The 17,868-nt window shown below is 45.7% G+C and overlaps 1 protein-coding gene across 5 annotated transcripts in view; it reads right to left on the bottom strand.

The window, feature by feature from the left end:
• Positions 1-17,868, bottom strand: part of CCDC33 (coiled-coil domain containing 33) — a 157,133-nt gene that overhangs the window by 1,138 nt on the left and 138,127 nt on the right. For 3 of the 5 annotated variants that reach the window (XM_053403600.1, XM_053403601.1, XM_053403597.1), the window contains 8 exons: positions 7,898-8,093; positions 6,361-6,449; positions 5,533-5,664; positions 4,578-4,668; positions 3,527-3,654; positions 2,130-2,216; positions 1,881-2,000; positions 3-416 (listed from right to left, as the gene is read on the bottom strand). In XM_053403600.1, coding sequence (XP_053259575.1) covers positions 339-416; positions 1,881-2,000; positions 2,130-2,216; positions 3,527-3,654; positions 4,578-4,668; positions 5,533-5,664; positions 6,361-6,449; positions 7,898-8,093 — 921 coding nt within the window. In that variant the 3' untranslated portion in view covers positions 3-338. Of the gene's footprint in view, positions 1-2; positions 417-1,880; positions 2,001-2,129; positions 2,217-3,526; positions 3,655-4,577; positions 4,669-5,532; positions 5,665-6,360; positions 6,450-7,897; positions 8,094-17,868 lie in introns of those variants that run through there. The other 2 variants (XM_053403602.1, XM_053403599.1) reach the window with 2 other exon arrangements.

Consider the following 17,868-nt stretch of genomic DNA (forward strand, 5'->3'; position numbering starts at 1 on the left):
ACTAGGGACTCTGTGGATTGGTTTTGCATGAGGCAGAACCCCACGTTTGTAGGGGATTTTGGCACCTGAGGTTCCAAAACCAAAACTTCATCTCTGGTTGTCAGATTCCTGGAGAAACCCTATGTCACCCTTGGTGCAACATGAGACTGGGTGTGTTGCTGGACTCTGGATCCCCATCAGCCTCGACAATCTTGTCCAATGGTCAGGGATGATGATGGGAGCTGGAATTCAGCAACACAGGGCTCCCTCTCCCTGCCCTTGAGCCGCTGGTTCAAGACACCTGCCCACCAAGGGGCATCCCTTGCACTGACCTATAATGGAACCGACCCTTCACTGGGCTACTTTGGGGCACTCGCCTTCACTCCATATATCTTTGCGTTCTTCTGCTCTTCATCTCCTCTCCCTTCCTTCTCATCCTGTGAGTGGGTAAGAGGCATACTAGAACTTTCAAAGCTAAGTCTAGGCTGAACTTTGGGGGTGAGGGTGGTTGTGCACAGATGGAACCCTAACTCCCTCTACTTTCCCTTTTGAAGGGATGCAGTTCCCAAGGTCCAGAAGACACCAGAGCTCCCTCGTGGCTCTTATTGGCCAGATGTAGGGATGCAAGGAGGCAGCAATTTCGGTCCCATCCTGGTTTTGTTGCAATCAGCATGGTTTCCATTCTGCTGCAGTTCAGCTTCTGCTAAAACTTAATGATTTTTGTCTTACTATCCACTATGACTGAAATTATGCAATTAATTTTAGTGGAAGGATTACGTCAAAAACAATGCAGAAAATAATGTAATTATGTATCTAATGTTTGTGGACTGAAAAAAGATTGCAAATACAGCATATATACTTTCCTGACCTCAGGTGAACAAGCAGATTACAGGAATTTCTGCCCCTATTTCTGTTTCCAGTGGAATTCTTTGTGTGCTAGATAGTTGTGATGAGGGATCAGGGAGAAAACCAATTCAGCTGGCATATGAAGCTCAATCTATAAAATACTCTCTTTCCAAAATAAGTTGAGAACCAAGACACAGAAGCGCCTTTTGAAATTCACACTTATTCCAATTTTTCAATGCACTTCCCCAACTGAACAGTTTTTTACAAAAATGCATCTGTTAGGGGGAAGTCCCTATAAATATGAAAATATTGGTGAAAACAACATATAAAAATACATTATATTAGAAGCAATTGCTTGCAAAAAATATGTCAATCAAAACTGTGTACAAAGATGTGTTTGTTAGGAAAAATTGGCACTAAAATGCATTTTCATGAGGATTTATTTGTTTATTTATTTTGCGAATTAATGCAGAAATGTGGAGAACCAAATTTAAGGGTGGAAAAATGAGAAACTAAGAGGATAGAAATTGCCAGATGCTTCCATCCCAAGTTGTGATGGTCTGGATGTCAACCAATAAAGGTAAAGGGACCCCTGACCATTAGGTCCAGTCGTGAATGACTCTGGGGTTGCGGCGCTCATCTCGCTTTATTGGCCGAGGGAGCCGGCGTACAGCTTCCGGGTCATGTGGCCAGCATGACTAAGCCGCTTCTGGCGAACCAGAGCAGCGCACGGAAACGCCGTTTACCTTCCCACCTATTTATCTACTTGCACTTTGAACTGCTAGGTTGGCAGGAGCAGGGACTGAGCAATGGGAGCTCACCCCGTCACGGGGATTCGAACCGCCAACCTTCTGATCGGCAAGCCCTGGACCCTGTGGTTTAACCCACAGCACCATCAATACCTGTTGCAATTAGATCAGGAAGGAATGGGATGAACTGCCCCATCCTTTGTGAAAACGGTTAGACATAGATGTCTCCCTAAGGCCCACCCAGAAAGCCATCATAACTTGCCCCGGGAAACTCTCTTCCTGCCCACAGTTATGCTAGTTACTCACCAGCAACGTGTCCCCTAAGAGTAGAGGGGTTGGTGACAGGTCCAATCCAAGATCGCGCTCCAGAAGTCGGGTGCTGTAGTCCTGCTTCTCTCGCCCCCATTTCCTGGAAGACTCCTCCAGCTGTGGCAGAGAGGACAGACAATCCCCGTGACAAACTTGTGCACTATTCTGGTTGCCTTGTCTCAAAAAGGATACCGTAGAGCTGGAATTCATGCCAACGGATGCGAAGGTTAAAAAGAGGCCCCTTACCTGGCACTCCAAGGCATTGATGCGAGCCTCTGCCCTCTCCAGTTTTGAAATCAAAGAGAGCTTTTCGTTGCTGTTAGAAAACGTATCCTGTAGGGTGGGGAGAGAAAGTTCTATAACATAAGAAGAGAAAGGTAATACAGTGGTACCTTGGGTTAAGTACTAAACTTGTTGCAAAGACCTATGGAATCAGGCTGCCTGAAACACCCACTTTCCCGCATACTCAGTCTCTCTTCCTTTGAAAACTTTCTGACCAACTGAAGCATTATTTGCCACCTGTTATTTGTTTCCACTTAGCTCTGCTCACCTGGAAATCAGCCTACAGAGGCCTCCCTCTTGCTATGTTCCCATCTCTTTAGTGGAGGACCGCAGCTTTGTGGTGTCTTTGCATGTAGAAATTCTGATGTCCAACCTCTGGGCAGTGGTGTAGCGTGGGTTGCCACCCCATGCTACGCCACTGCCTGGGATTTCTGATCAAAAGGATCAGGTGTCAGGGAAGAGACCCAGTCACAGTAGGTTAATTATGGGCTAGTGGCAAAGAAGGCAGTCATCTTCTCCCTCACTTTTGTCTTAGTCCAGGATTAGCTAATACCATGGATGCTCAAGGAATTTGTTCTTTACACTTTCTGATAATAACTGACCTAATCCACACTACTCTGGGGATCAGAAAGCAGCTTTACCTTGAATTTCACTAGGGATGAGGGAGAAAATTGGAAAGGAAATTCAGTTTGCATTTAAAGCAAATAGCAACACCCTAGAGGTCCCGGGCCCTAAGTCAGATTAGCCTCAACCAGAGCCAGGGCCTTTTCAACACTGGCCCTGGCCTGGTGGAACACTCTGTCTCATGACACCAGGGCCCTGCAGGATCTGATTTCTTTCCGCAGGGCCTGTAAGACAGAGTTGTTCCGCCTGGCCTTTGGCTTGGAATCAATTTGATTCCCTCCCCCTCTTTCTTTTTTCCTTTCTCCTCCTGTGATGAGGCTGCATTTTAATGTTTTAATGTTGCATTTTAACCTTGTTTTTAAGTTGTATTCATTCAACTTGTTTGTATTATTGGTTGTTAGCCGCCCTGAGCCCGGCCTTGGCTGGGGAGGGCGGGGTATAAATAAAATTTATTATTATTATTATTATTATTATTATTATTATTATTACTACTACTACTGCTGCTGCTGCTGCTGCTGCTAGTACTACTATCATATACTGTATAGTAAGGTAAAATGTGAGTAAATTCAAAAGGGTATTATGCACAGGACATCTGTCCTGATTTATTTCAACAGAGAATTATGCACAGGAGAACTGTCCTGATTTAATCCAGGACAAATGCCCTGTTTTATTTCTGCAAGGTATTTTGTCCAGGGAAAGTGCACAAGATGGATGGTTGCTGAACAGCAACATCTTACCGGTAGTGCTTGCTGCTGCAATATGATGGGGGAACGATAGTAGAAAGACTTGCCCAGTTCATCTCGCAGCCTCGTGTTCTCCATCATCAAGGTGGAGTAGAAATCCTTGGACCAGCTGTCACCTGGAACTGGGGGTAAAGACAGCAGAAGATGTTCAACTAAAAGAAAGAGAAAGCTGTTGCAAAAAGGAGTAGGGAGAAGCCTCTTTACATTTTCAGGGGTGCAAGCTCAACTGATTTGTACCTACGGGACCGCCTCTCCCGGTATGCCCCACGGAGGACCTTAAGGTCCATAAATAGCAACACCCTAGAGGTCCCAGGCCCTAAGGAAGTCAGATTAGCCTCAACCAGAGCCAGGGCCTTCTCAACACTGGCTCCGGCCTGGTGGAACGCTCTGTCTCATGAGACCAGGGCCCTGCAGGATCTGATTTCTTTCCGCAGGGCCTGTAAGACAGAGTTGTTCCGCCTGGCCTTTGGCTTGGAGTCAGTTTGATTCCCTCCCCCTCTTTTTTTCCTTTCTCCCTTCCCGTGATGAGGCTGCATTTAAATGTTTTAATATTTTAATGTTGTATTTTAATCTTGTTTTTTAAGTTGCATTTCAATCAACTTGTTTTTAATTGGTTGTTAGCAGCCCTGAGTCCGATCTTGGCTGGGGAGGGCGGGGTATAAATAAAATTATTATTATTATTATTATTATTATTATTATTATTATTAACAAAAATATTTGTATAACACTATATCATAAAAATATATCAAAGCAGTTTCCAATAATAAAACCATAAAATGAGACATCAATTAGCCCTTGTGGACAGATGTAGTCTTAATTGCCTGGTGGAACAGAAAAGTTTTCAGCAGGTGTTTAAAAGATGGCACAGAAGGTGCCTGCCGAATCTCCAGTGGCAGAGTGTTCCCCAGGACTGAGCCAATGACACGAAAGCCTTGCTTTCTTGATGTTGCCAAATGAGCCTTGCCAATGCAGGGAACCAACTTTGAATGGCAACAAGTGCAGCAGAGATGCTGGAGATGCACAAATTGCCAGCAGACACACTCACCTGAGCCGAGGGGAGCTTCTGAAAACTGGGTGTCCTCTTTTGACCGCTCCTTCATCTTCCCTACCAGCATCATCTCCATCCTCTCAATCACCTTTCAATGGAAAGAAGCACCTGGTAAGTTTACAGGAGGGGACCCTTCACTCCACCCTAAGCTTCTGGGAGACGGTTGTGATGTGCTGGTCTCCAGCAATGGGCTCAGTGCAATGCTCCCGCTCATTGCCGTAGACCAGCAGTCACATTTCATTGCAAAGGATGGAAATGGAAAGGAAGCAGCTCTGAGTGAACTACTGGGCAGGAGTGCCAGTTTGGCCCCATGACCATGGATTCCTGGGGCCGTGGCTGCCATGCAGCGTGCATGGCCCTGGCACCAAATTTTGTGGCTGCCCGGCCCCTTCATGGGGAATTTTGTGGGTGCTTGGGCACCCAGGGCCCCAGGGAGTTGGCACCTATGCTACTGGGAGTGGTTGCCTTATGGGTAAGATTTGGTATAACAGTAAGACAGACGTCCTTGGGAAACGGTGGTCTCTCCTCCAGTTGAGTTATCTAAGTAGAAGCTGAACAGGCTCAATCTCATAGGCCATTCTGCCAGCTGCCACATGATACCAGCTACCTTACAGTGACTTTCATGAGGTGGTACCAGATTCTGGGCTTAAAGTTTTTATGGGGTGAGTGCCCTATAGATGGCAAGGTGTCTTACTCTACTCAGGGCTCATCCACGCATCTTTCTGTGTCACAGTCCCAGGTCTGCGCTTTAAAGCCCTGAGACTGTGTCTTTTTTGCCCTGGTGATTTCCCCGTAGAAGCCTGCTCTTGACCACTGAATCAGAGCAAACAGCAATTCACAGGAAACCTGAATTGCCATTTGTGCTTGGAGTCCCTCCTGAGCAGTCTCCCCAGATTCTGCCCCTAAGTCCTACCCTGATGTCTTCACATTTCTCCCACTCGTTTCCGCTCACCTTTTCCTGTTTCTTGACCGCATCTTCCAGAACGTGCATCTTGGCGATCTTGGCCTGGTATTTCCTCAGCACCATTTGCTGCTGCTGGTGAGCTCGTTGCAGCATCACGAGGTCTTTTTCTCGGTCATTTTTCTGGTGGTGGGAAAGGACCAAGGCCCTTGAGATGGGAGGGAACCACAGTCCTGATTTCTTGGGGGGGTGAGGAGTGAGTGGTAGAGGCTTCTTTGTGGAGGACTCTGGACAGACCCAGACCCAGACCTAGTGGGAACCGACTGATCCTCTGCTGAACAGAGGTGGAAAACCTGTAACCTTCCAGAGGTTCCTGGACTACAAATCCCATTATCCCTGATGGACAAATCTATCCAATTCCATTTCTTTCCGTTTCTCATTTTCTCAGTCTTAAGTTCACGTCTCTCAATTTCCATGTCAGTTTGTGACTTTTTTTTAAGTGAACCAGAAAAATCGCACACATGTGCATTTTGTCTTTTAAGCGCATTTTTGTATACAAAATCTCCCCACATATCGCCATTTTTCACACACACACACACACACACACACACACACACACCCTTTTTCTTTTTTTTAACTAAGAGAAGCACGTGTGTGCACTTTCTCCTTTAGGTATGCATTTTTTGGTTGGATAACTTCATTGCAAAATGCAGTGAAGCGTGAGTTTGAGAGGCTTGCAATGTTTCATTTCAAATCCTGGTTTGGGAATCAGGTAGGCTCTGATTAAAATATGGACCAAATAAATCACAGCCCCCGTTCCTACCCACAATGCAGGGTCTCTCTAAAGCTGTGGTGAATGGCAAACACAGAAGCGCTTACCCGAATCAGTTCATTCTGCAGCCTTTGAACCCGGTCCTTCATTCTGGCCATCTCCCGAGCCCCAGCACATAGTTTCTGCTTGAGGGTTACTAAAAAGCAAATGGCAGAGACTGGAGAAAACCCCATCCAGGGAGGACCATGGCTCTCATACACCATGGTGGATGCTCTGCCTTCTGTATTGCAGGGGATTGGACAAGATTACGCTTTGGGTCCCTTCAACCCTACAATTCTATGGTTCCATGATATGAGAGGCTTCTTGCCTTATGTGTCCCAGTTCTCAACATCAGTGAGTGAGGCTATGAACATGGGAAGCAGCTTTATGTAGACCATTGGACTATCTCATCTGTCACTGCCCACTCTGACTGACAGCACTGCTCAAGGGTCTCAGCCAGAGGTGTTTCCCATTTTTTTTTTAATTAAAAAAACCCTAATACAGCAGGGGTTGAATTTGGGACTTTCTTTGTGCAAATTGTGTGCACTAGCTCTGAGCAATACAGAGGATGACCAGGAAAAGCGAAGAATCCCATAGATGAGAACATAAGAAGAGAGTGTTGGATTTGGCCAATGGTCCACCAAGTCCAGCATCCCGTTCTCTTCTGCTTGGGTCAAGCTTGCAGGTTTCCCAAAGGCATCTGGTTGGCCACTGTGAGAACAGGATGCTGGACTAGATGGCCATGGACCTCATCTAGCAGAGTTCTTCTCATGGGAGAGTGCTCTTGTCCTTGGGTTCTGCTTATGGGTTTCCCACAGGGCTCTGGTTGGTGTTCATACAGGGATGTTTCAAAGCACTGATCCTCCTTTTCAACTCTGGCTCCGGCCTGATGGAACGCTCTGTCTCACGAGACCAGGGCCCTGCAGGATCTGATTTCTTTCCACAGGGCCTGTAAGACAGAGTTGTTCCGCCTGGCCTTTGGCTTGGAATCAACTTGATCCCTTCCCCCTCTTTTCTTTTTCCCTTCTGTGATGGAACTCCTATTTGGGGACTTCCCTGGCTTTTTTCTGGCCCATGTAGGACCAGTTTGGATAGTTGGCCTTGGTGAAGATTTGACGTTTTCATCTCCAAAAAGTTTTTGATTTGAGTTTCCACTGAAATGAGGCTGCATTTTAATGTTGTACTTTAATCTTGTTTTTAAGTTGTATTTTAATCAATTGTTTTTATACTTGGGTGTTAGCCGCCCTGAGCCCGGTCTTGGCTGGGGAGGGCGGGGTATAAATAAAATTTATTATTATTATTATTACTATGTTAGGACCAAATTCCAGCTTGGCTGTAAACAAGAATGGGCCAAGCTGTCAATTGCCTGGGTACCCTTTCTGCATTTGTGATGGCCACCATCTGGTACTTAGAGGTATACCACCTCCAACAGATGAGGCAGCATGTACCAATCATGGCTAGTAGCCTAAGGTTTGGGGACAACACCTAAGTGGCCACCTAGTCTAGCTGCCACCCATCAAGCTCTACATCCTTCCTCCATGGGGGACCTTCACCTGTCCCCTCCTGTGTCATACGGATTGGCAGAGAGGTGGGCAATCTCCTTACATATCCTGTCAATGATTTCGGCCTTTGTCATGACGTCAGGGTCTATGTCGTGAAACAGGACGCGGCCCACATCTTCATGAATGGCGAGGCTGCGTCGCAGGGCGCTGTTCTCAGACTCCAGGTTGGTGACGTGCTGGCGCAGGGACAGGATATCATCCGCCATCCTCTGCATGGCTGCATGGTAATTGTCCATCTCCTGGCAGCCATTGGAAAAGAAGAAGAATCATGACCCAGTAAAGATAGTTAGAATCCACAAATTGCACCCTGTTAGTTTTGATAGGGCCTGGTGATTATCAGCTTGTGGCAAGATGGAGGTGGGCTTTTTCCACCAGTGCCACCTGTGTTGTGGAATGTTCTCCTGCTGAAATACGAAAGACTCCTGTCAGGGGCTCAGGAGCAGAAGCACAGGGGAGAGAGCAAATAGAGAGCGAAGGAGAGGAATCCGAGGGGAGCGTAGGGGAGTATGACAGTGACCCGAGAGATTCCATGAGCTTCTCCAGTGAATCAGAAGATTCCCAGAAGGGGGCGCCGATGGTAAGGGCAAGGGGGGTCCCAGGGGGGGCGCACCAGAAGCAAGGGGCCAGCGGGGACTCCCAAGGCAGCAGCGGAGGATCAGGACCAGCTCCCCCACCAGAGCGCAGTGGGGGGGAAGAGTCACATGTGTTAGGACCAGCCTCTCCTCCAGCGGGGAGAGAAGATGAGTCAGGGCTGACCACGCCCCCATCGGAAAGTGGGGAAACGGAGGGGAGGTCAGGTCCAGCTAGCCTCCCCGAAGGAGGGAGCAGTGACAGCAGTGTAACGGTCAGAAGGAAAGTGGGAGGCTGGGCGCGCGCGCCAAGTTCAAATGTGCAGGCGCGCGGGACAGCAGAAAACCCGGATTGGGAGCCAGGTCCTAAAGCCCGCCGGAGGGAGGGGGAAGAGTCAGGGGACTCAGCGTCAGAAGAGTCTAGGAAGGGCGAGACCCCGACGGGCAGGCGGACCCAGAGGAGGAAGGAACAGAGGAAGAGGTGGAGCAAGGCTAGAGTCTTAAACTGGTGTCAGGGGGGAGGAGATTCAGACGGAGCTTCGGCGGTCTAAAGTTAGAGATGTAGTGTTGCACGCTGCGGCTGTGGAAGTGAAACTGAACTTCAATAAAGACTTTTATACTAAACAACGAAGCAGCGTTGGTCTTCTGTGAGCTGGGACCTCGGGCAGCGCTGACAACTCCCATCAGCACTGGCATCCCGCCAGCTCTTGAAGACACACTTTTTAAGATAAACGTTACCCAGAGCCTCTTATTTTCATTGGTGCTGTTTGGATGGATGGGTTTTTGTTGTACATTGGAAGGGGACATTTATGAAAAGCATAAGTGCAATTTATTCTGAACAACAGGTGAACTTAACAGTAAACAATGTATTAACTGAAAAATGTATAATAACTAAGGGAACAAGACAGGGATGCCCTCTGTCTCCATTATTGTTTATTTTAGTATTAGAAACATTGACAAGGAATATGACTGGATGAAAGCATAAGAAGAATTACATTAGGGAGTAAAGCGTATAAGTTAAAAGCATTTGCGGACGACCTGGTTATAACTGTGGAAGAACCCTTGGAAAATATACCAAGGATAAAAAAGATAGATAAAATTGGACAAGTAGCAGGTTTCAAGCTTAATAAAAATAAAACAAAAGCGTTATTGAAGAATACGTCAGAATAAATGGAAAATGAATTTAAGCAAAAAACGGATTTAGTGGTAGTAAAGAAAGTAAAATATCTAGGTATATGGTTAACAAATAGAAACATAAATATTTTAAAAGATAATTATATAAAAGTGTGGAATGGAATTAAAAGAGCTATGGAGATATGGGGAAGGATGAATTTCACATTGTGGGGAAGGATCTCAGTGATAAAAATTGATTTTCTTACAGTGTGGTTCAGGGATCCCTTGTGTATTTTCTTTCTCATACCATGGATAAGCATGCCAACCATATATGTTATCATGTCCTTCTAAATCCAGTATATCCGTATTCTTTAATTGTACCCATTCCCGCATCTAGCAAAGGCAAGATGCTTCATAATATAATTTCAGGTCCTGCAGTGAAAACCCCCCTCTTTGTTTTTTTTATCCATTAATAATTTATATTTTATTCTGGGCTTTCCCCCCTACCAGACAAATTTAAAAATATATTTTTTCCAGTGTTTGAAGTGTTCTGCTCCTCTGATTACGGGTATTAATTCAAACAAAAATAGCATTCTTGGCAATACATTCGCAAAAAACAACAACATGAAAGAGAATTGGCCTATGTACAAAGATCTGTTAACAGAGGTGGAAAATAAATTGAAGGTAAAAGAGTATGGAGAAATAAACCACCTGTTAACAGTTTGGTCACAATACCACCAACTAAATAACAAATTCAGAAGTGATAAAGAAAAAGGCTTTGGGAAGGAATTCTCAAAGTATGATAAAGAACTGTTGGAGAATAATGAAGAATTATTATCAAAAATGTATAAACTACTATTGGAATGGGAGACGAAAGATGAGGAGGTTAAAGATGTAATGATAAAATGGGCAAAGGATTTGGGATATAATATCCCACTTGAGTCATGGGGAAAGCTGTGGAAAGAGGATTTGAAATTTACGACGTGTAGTACATTGAAAGAATATTATATGCAAATGATGTATCGCTGGTATTTAACTCCAGTAAAGATTGCAAAGATGTATAAAATTCCTCCAAAATATGTTGTAAATGTAAAGATAATGAAGGCACTTTTTTCACATGTGGTGGATTTGCAAAAAGGCAAAAGACTTATGGGAAGTGATAGATAATGAATAAAAAAAAATGTTTAAGATAACTTTTCATAAAAAAACAGAAGCCTTTTTGCTTGGAATAATGGGGGAAGAAATACCAAAGAATGTAAAGAGACTATTTATGTACGCTAGATTGTTATTTGCCCCAAAGTGGAAAGAAGATGGTGTACCAACAAAGGAAGAATGGACAAACAAAATGATAGACTTTGCCGAAATGGCAAAACGTACCGTGAAGATCAGGCATCTAGATGAGAAGAAATTCAAGCAAGATTGGATAAAATTGATAGATTATGTTAAAGAACACTGTAAATATGTTAAAACATTAGCAGGATTGGTGTAGCATTTATGAGATAATTGGATATCTTAGATTTAAAAAGAATTGAAAAGTAATTACATGCAAGGGGAAGAAATGTAAAAAAAATTGGGAACTGGGGTGGGGGGAGTCAGACAAGATGAAATTGGTGTTAAGATGAATGGGGAAATGTTATTTTAGAAATCTTGAAAAATAATAATTTATTTTTTTTTAAAGGAAGGGGAGGGCTAATGGTGGCTACTAGCCACAGCTGGAGGCAGCAGTGCTTCTGAATACTAGCTGCTGGAAGTCATGGGGCTAGTGCTCAGGTCCTGCTGCAAGTTTCCCAGAAGAGGACTCTGCGTGACTATTGTGACAGCAGGTGCTGGACTAGACAGGCCATTGGCCTGATCCGAAAGGCTCCTCTTATGTCCCTATGGAATTGTTGTTGTTGTTGTTTAGTCATGTCCAACTCTTCATGACCCCATGGACCAGAGCACGCCAGGCACCCCTGTCTTCCACTGCCTCCCGCAGTTTGGTCAAATTCATGTTAGCAGCCTCGAGAACACTGTCCCACCATCTCATCCTCTGTCATCCCCTTCTCCTTGTGCCCTCCATCTTTCCCAACATCAGGGTCTTTTCCAGGGAGTCTTCTCTTCCCATGAGGTGGCCAAAGTATTGGAGCCTCAGCTTCAGGATCTGTCCTTCCAGTGAGCACTCAGGGCTGATTTCCTTCAGAATGGATAGGTTTGATCTTCTTGCAGTCCATGGGACTCTCAAGAGTCTCCTCCAGCACCAGAATTCAAAAGCATCTATTCTTCGGCGATCAGCCTTCTTTATGGTCCAGCTCTCACCTCCATACATCACTACTGGGAAAACCATAGCTTTAACTATAGGGACCTTTGTTGGCAAGGTGATGTCTCTGCTGGGATTATGGATGTTTATTTAAACATTTTGATGAAATGGTTTTTCATCATGTCTTTTCATTGTTCGAGTCATGAGGAGGATCCATCTGTAGTAGCTCTTGCCATCAGTGGCTGACATGTGACGATTTCAGCCTGGGTCTGATTTCTGACACTTGTGGTGGTTAGACAAATTGGAGGATCAAGCCATCAGTGGCTGCTGGTCACAGTGACCACTTATTGCCTCCAGTATGGGAGGTGGTGTGGGACGCGGGTGGCGATGTGGGTTAAACCACAGAGCCTAGGGCTTGCCGATCGGAAGGTAGGCGGTTCGAATCCCCGTGACGGGGTGAGCTCCCTTTGCTCAGTCCCTCTCCTGCCAACCTAGCAGTTCGAAAGCACCCCAAAAAGTGTAAGCAGATAAATAGGTACCACTCCGGCGGGAAGGTAAACGGTGTTTCTGTGCGCTGCTCTGGTTTCACCAGAAGCGGCTTGGTCATGCTGGCCACATGACCTGGAAAAACTGTCTGTGGAGTGGACAAATGCCACAAAACCAGAGTTGTTCGCGACTGGACTTAACTATCAGGAGTCCCTTTACCTCTTATGGTGTTATAAGTTGGTATGTCAGGATGTGGGTGGCGCTGTGGTCTAAACCACCGAGCCACTTGGGCTTGACGATCAGAAGGTCGGCAGTTTGAATCCCCGTGATGGGGTGAGCTCCTGTTGCTCTGTCCCAGCTCCTGCCAACCTAGCAGTTCGAAAGCACACCAGTGCAAATAGATAAATAGGTACTGCTCTGGTGGGAAGGTAAACGGTGTTTCTGTGCTCTCTAGTTTCCATCACGGTGTCCCATTATACCAGAAGAAGTTTAGTCATGCTGGCCACATCACCCAGAAAGCTGTCTGTGGACAAACGCCAGCTCCCTCGGCCTGAAAGCGAGATGAACGCCGCAACCCGAGAGTCATCTGCGACTGGACTTAACTGTCAGGGGTCCCTTTACCTTTACCTTTACGGGAGGTGGTATGCCTCTGAATGCTATTTGCCTGGAATCACAAGACTGGGGAGCACGGCTGTTGCACTCAGGGCCTGCTTGTGGGCTCCCCAGAGGCATCCAGCTGGCCACTATGAGAACAAGACAAGCATGTGGCCTGATCTAGCTGTAGGGCTCGTCCTATGTTTTCATGAGGTAAGCAATATAAAAAGGTTTAATGAAAATGATTTATAGGTGGTACATGACACCAGTCAAGCTAGAAAAAATTTACCATCTGCCCGACAATAAATGTTGGAAATGCCCAAGGATTAAGACATTCTGGGAGATGATTTATAACGAAATGAAAAAGGTATTTAAATATACCTTCCTGAAGAAACCAGAGGCCTTTCTCCTGGGCATGGTCAGCCAATTGGTGCCAAAGAAGGATAGAACTTTTTTTATGTATGCAACAACAGCAGCAAGAATACTTATCGCGAAGTATTGGAAGACACAAGATTTACCCACCAGGGAAGAATGGCAGATGAAGTTGATGGACTATATGGAACTGGCGGAAATGACTGGGAGAATCCGAGACCAGGGAGAAGAGTCGGTGGAAGAAGACTGGAAAAAGTTTAAAGACTATTTATAGAAGTATTGTAAAATTAATGAATGTTAGAAGAATGTTGGAATGAAGTGATATGGCTTCAGTAGAAATGTTATAAGGAAATAAGTATAATTAGATTAATAGAATATTAAAGGAAAAATAAGGTTAGAATGTGTTAAGATAATTATAGGATAGAAAACAGAGGAAGATGGAAAGGAATTGCTGAAACAACTAATAGAAGTGGAATACAAAAAGGGAGGTATGAGGAGGTCGTGGAAATAAGTGAATGAAAGATAAGATATGGAAAGTGTTTTAAACTGTTTTTGTTTGGTTATGTTAGTTTAATGTGTCAGAGTTATTTAGTGTTTTTGTATTGTACTGTATTGTTCTTTTTTGTTTTTTCTTTTTTTGTTTCTTGTGTTGTGTTTAAATTGTTGGAAAAGTAATAAATATCATTTTTTTTTTTAAAAAGGATTCTCCTCCCCATCCCCCTCTAACCTTGGCCAGATTGCACACGCCAACTTCCTCGCGTGTCAGATCAACAGCTGTTTTGGTTCAGCGAGATCCTGCCCCGCAGTACGAGAGTGACCTTGCCTCCTTGTTCTAAGCCACATGCTGTCCCTCTTCCCTCCCTCCCGCTTGTCTCAGCAAAAAGGGAAGTGGTTTGCACACTGAAAGGTCAGCAGGATTGCAGCAGAGGGGCCTTGTCCTCTCACCCACACAGCACAAGACGCTTTCCCAATCACCTGAAGCTTTTCTCCGAATGAAGATAGTGACCCATCCGGCACATAGAAAGCACATAGGCGCAAAAGCAGATATGAGAGAGGCAAAGTGCAAGCTTTGTGTTCTTACACAGATCCCAAATGTTGGTGCCGGAAATTGAGATCCTCCTGGAAGCATTTTTGCCAGGGATAACGGGGGATGAATTAAAAAAGGAAGGTTACAAACTATTCATGTACGCAACGACCGCCACTAGAATCTTAGTGGCTCAGAAATGGAAATCCCAACTTTAATGGAGTGGCAGATAAAAATGTTTGAATACATAGAATTGGCGAAATTGACTTATAAGATTCGAAACCAAAAAGAAGCAAAGTTCGAAAAGGATTGGAGTAAATTTGTTGAATATATACGGAGTAATTGTAAGAATTTAAAAACTGTAGCAGGATTAATGTAAATCTTGTGATGTGGATGGAGTGTAAATAAGAAACTGTAAGAAAAGATTTGAGACATGAAAACCATTGAAGGGATGGAAGGAAGTCCGGGTGCAATAAGGTAAATAAGAAGACATACAAATTTTTGAATGTAAGAGTATTTGTTTTATTTGTTGTTGTTACAAAAAAGCAGTAAAAAGTATTTGGAGGGGGGAAAGAGATCCTCCTGGATTAGAATAAATTCCAAATTGGCCCTAAATAGGGACGGGCAAGTCTGTCAATGTCTAATTTTTCCAACCTTAAGTTCAGTTCTCCACATCACTTGGCAAACTCATCAGCAAATTTCTGCTAATATACAGATTTTTTTATGCAATTTTGCCATATGCAAACATTTAAGCAAATCATTTCCCCCTAACATGACACATTTTTAAAGGTTTTCCCATGCTAACACATGCATTTTTAAGGCACACCTCACCTTAGTATATGCACTTTGGAACACACTTTGGCTGGAAAACTGCATTGCAAAACAGGGGAAGTGTGAATGTTGAAGTATGGCTGTGTTTTGATTCACATGTTTTAGAAAGTGTGAAGAAGAAGGAGGAGGAGGAGAAGGAGGAGGAGGAGAATTTAATTGCACTTATTTGCTGCTTTTCTTTTATAAAAAGCGACCCAAAGCAACTTACAAAATAGCACAAAGATTAAAACCAGCATGAAACAAAAATAAAAACCTAAAACCACATTCATTCATATCAAAGGCAGGTCTAACACATTCTGGGGAAAGGATTTCACAAGTGGGGGGCCAGCACTGAAAAGGCCCATTCTCATGTCTCCCTCCTCTGCACTTGCCTTGGAGGGAGCACACAGACAAGGGCCTCAGATGCCAAATCCAGGGTCCAGGCTAGTTCATGTGGGGAGAGGCAGTCCTTGAAGTACCAGAGTCCTGAGTTATGTGATGCCTTATGCGTCAAAACCAGCCCTTTGAACTGAGCTGAGAAACTAACTGGCAGCCAGTGCAGCCAGTGGCGTAGCGTGGGGGGTGCAGGGGGGGCCGGCCGCACCGGGCGCAACATCTGGGGGTTAGGGTTAGGGGGCGCAAATCCATGGGTTAGGGGGCGCAAATTACTTGCCTTGCCCCGGGTGCTGACAACCCACGCTACGCCACTGAGTGCAGCTGTACCAGAATTGCTTTAACATGCTCGGACTGCCCTGCCCTGGTCAGCAGTCTGGCTACAGAATTCTGCAACAGCTGTAGTCTCTGAACTGTTTTCAAAGGCAGCCCTATGCCCAATGCATTGCAGTAATTGATCCTGGCAGTCGTCAGAGCATAGACAACCAAAGTTAGGCGACCCCTGTCCAAATAGGGGCGCAGCTGGGCCACCAGTCAAAGTTAAGGCAATCTGTGCCACCGAGGCTACCTGAGCCTCAAGTGACAGGAGTGGACCCAGAAGTCCCCCCAAAACGACTAATTAGGCTGCTTTCCCTTGAAATGCAAATCCTTTCCCCATGCCTCACACTAAATAGCATCCAAATTTCCTGCCAGGCAAATGCTTCGGGCAGATCAAGCAGATCACAGCAAATAGGAGGCAGTAATCCAAATGTGAGCAGCAGTTTCCCTTGGCAGTGGGGGTGAGAGGGCACTTGGGGACGGGGATGGCCGTGACAGAGTTGCCTCCATGCCAAACTGCTGACCTCACAGGCCCCTGGCCTTGCCCCAGCTTTCAGTGGGATGCCAAGAGATAAGCTTGGTTTGTTTGTTTGCAGAACAGGGAGATTGACTGCCTGGAATTCTGGAGAGGGGGAGAATGCCTGTCCTTCTGACGGGTGACGAGGAAGCCTGCTGGAGATCACTGTCTACGGTAGTATCCTGATATGACTCACGGCCCAGGCATCAGAGCTGAAGGCCTCAGCCCCCCGGCAGGGGAATGGATGGGTGCCCAGTAGGGTGCTTGCTTAAAAGGTAAAGGTACCTATTAGGTGGGACGTGGGTGGCGCTGTGGGTTAATCCACAGAGCCTAGGACTTGCCGATCAGAAGGTCGGAGGTTTGAATCCCCGTAACAGGGTGAGCTCCCATTGCTCGGTCCCTGCTCCTGCCAACCTAGCAGTTCAAAAGCATGTCAAAGTGCAAGTAGATAAATAGGTACCACTCCGGTGGGAAGGTAAACGGCATCTCTGTGCGTTGCTCTGGTTCGCCAGAAGCGGCTTAGTCCTGCTGGCCACATGACCCAGAAGCTGTATGCTGGCTCCCCGGCCAATAAAGCGAGATGAGCGCCACAACCCCAGAGTTGGCCACAACTGGGGTCCCTTTACCTTTTAACCATTAGGTCCAGTCATGGACGACTCTGGGGTTGCAGCGCTCATCTCGCTCTATAGGCCGAAGGAGCTGGCGTTTGTCCACAGACAGCTTCTGGGTCATGTGTGCTTTCGAACTGCTAGGTGGGCAGGAGCTGGGACTGAACAATGGGAGCTCAGCCCGTCGTGGGGATTCGAACCGCTGACCTTCCAATCGGCAAACCCTAGGCTCTGTTTAGACCACAGCGCCACCCATGTTCCTAGGGTGCTTGCTTACAGGCTGCCAAATGGAGAGAAAAGAGATGTAGGAAGAGCCTGGAGGATCAGGCCAGTGACCCATCTAGACCAGCAACCTCATCTCACAGTGGCCAACCAGATGCCTGTGGCAAACCCATAAAGAGGATCTGAGCACAAGAGCCCTCTCACTTCCTGTAGTTTCCAGAAGCATTTAGTGTAGAGCAGAGCCATCAGTGCTAGTGGCCTTCAAAATCTCCTCTTCGATGAAAGGGCACCTCTTCAGATAATGCAGAGCTCCTTTACAATTCCCAGCACCCTTAACAAACTACAGTTTCCAGGATTCCTGGAAGGGGGTGCCATGTGCTCTGAATGTATGGTGTGCTTTAAATATGTTTTTTTTAAAAATGCATTCTTTTACAAGTTTGGTGTTTGGGAGAAGAAGTGGGATAGAAATTTAATACCAAGCCTAATACCCATCAGTCCCTGACAGTATGGCCAAAGGACAGTGAGCTGTAGCATGGGAACATTGGGAAGGCTTATTTGTTAGCTGGCTAGGGCGTTTCTGCAAATCTACTTCTTTGCTGCAGAGGGCAGCATCTTTCTTTTAATAGATTTGTTTTAAAAAGCTTCCAATAGCTTCCCGTTCTCCCAAAGATTTCCAGAGCATAAGCACATCACACACAACACAGCACAACTCAACTCAACACAATCTTCCCTGTATTCTTTTCAGCACCTGC

Source organism: Podarcis raffonei, chromosome 9, assembly GCF_027172205.1.
Source record: "Podarcis raffonei isolate rPodRaf1 chromosome 9, rPodRaf1.pri, whole genome shotgun sequence".
In the NCBI taxonomy this organism is placed as follows: Eukaryota; Metazoa; Chordata; class Lepidosauria; order Squamata; family Lacertidae; genus Podarcis; species Podarcis raffonei.